This window comes from Aplysia californica, unplaced genomic scaffold (genome assembly GCF_000002075.1).
Source record: "Aplysia californica isolate F4 #8 unplaced genomic scaffold, AplCal3.0 scaffold00684, whole genome shotgun sequence".
Lineage (NCBI taxonomy): Eukaryota > Metazoa > Mollusca > Gastropoda > Aplysiida > Aplysiidae > Aplysia > Aplysia californica.
The window spans coordinates 304,313-305,295 of NW_004797954.1; the positions used below are offsets into that span (position 1 = coordinate 304,313).

Consider the following 983-nt stretch of genomic DNA (forward strand, 5'->3'; position numbering starts at 1 on the left):
GAGAGAGGGTGAGAGAAAAAAGAGAGAGAATGAGAGGTTTTATGTCAAGATAGTAAATGCAAGTACATGTATTTATTCTTCATCACAGAGATTGCACGACAGACCATAATGTACAACAGCACCAGTTCTAACTCTGCAACACTACATTATACCATTATACAAGAGACAGTACCAAAAATCCAATCCCCCCCCCCCCCTTTCTTTTCAATAACAACACCAAAACACTATTGCCCTCTTGCACCACCACCCCCACCAAGACCGACGAAGAAAACAAAACAAATTACCCCCCCCCTAAAAAACAACAACAAAAAAACAACAAAAAAACAACAACCCAAAACAACAACAACAAAATAACAAAGCAACAAACAAAACAAACCAACAACAATAACAAAAATCCCCAACAAACAAACAAACACACACACACTCCCCCCGAGGCGGCGCCCCTGACTGAAGTGTCTTGAGGCCATTCCAAAAGGGGGGAACATTTCTCGTTCTAGTGTTCAGTAGAATTGTAAATGGGCTGATCTGAAAATGTCATGCTCATAACTGTGCCTGAACTACATCAGGGAACTGCTACTTTTTCTTTCCTAATCCTTACTATCATCATTTTCCTATACTTCTTTTGTATGTTTGTCAAATTCTTATGATCCGCTATTTCCGGGGAGCCTTGATAGTCGAAGCAGACTTTGTGCTACTGAGGCTAGAGAGGTGAACAGAATAAGTCTGATTCCCTGTAAGGACTTCTCTGTTGACATCCACCTGTAGGCTCTCATATGACCTTATACAGTTGCGAGCGTCGTAAAAATTCTACTATAACTAAAAACACACACACAAAAAACCCACTGGGGAAAAAACCCAACCAAACGAACACGAGAGAAGTAAAAATAAGCTTACACGCTTATTATCTAACGCACCCACTCCCTCAAATATTTCCCCCAACTCTTTTATTCACCTCCCATCCCTTCCCCAGTCCACACACACAC

At 41.2% G+C, this 983-nt stretch overlaps 1 protein-coding gene across 1 annotated transcript in view; it reads right to left on the minus strand.

Annotated features, from left to right (window-relative positions):
* The window catches only part of LOC101845271 (nuclear receptor subfamily 4 group A member 2), a 6,099-nt gene extending 5,140 nt beyond the window's left edge, over nt 1–959 (minus strand). The window contains exon 1 of the mRNA XM_035972412.1: nt 953–959. Coding sequence (XP_035828305.1) covers nt 953–959 — 7 coding nt within the window. The remainder of the gene's footprint in view (nt 1–952) is intronic.
* Nucleotides 960–983: the final 24 nt, after the last annotated feature.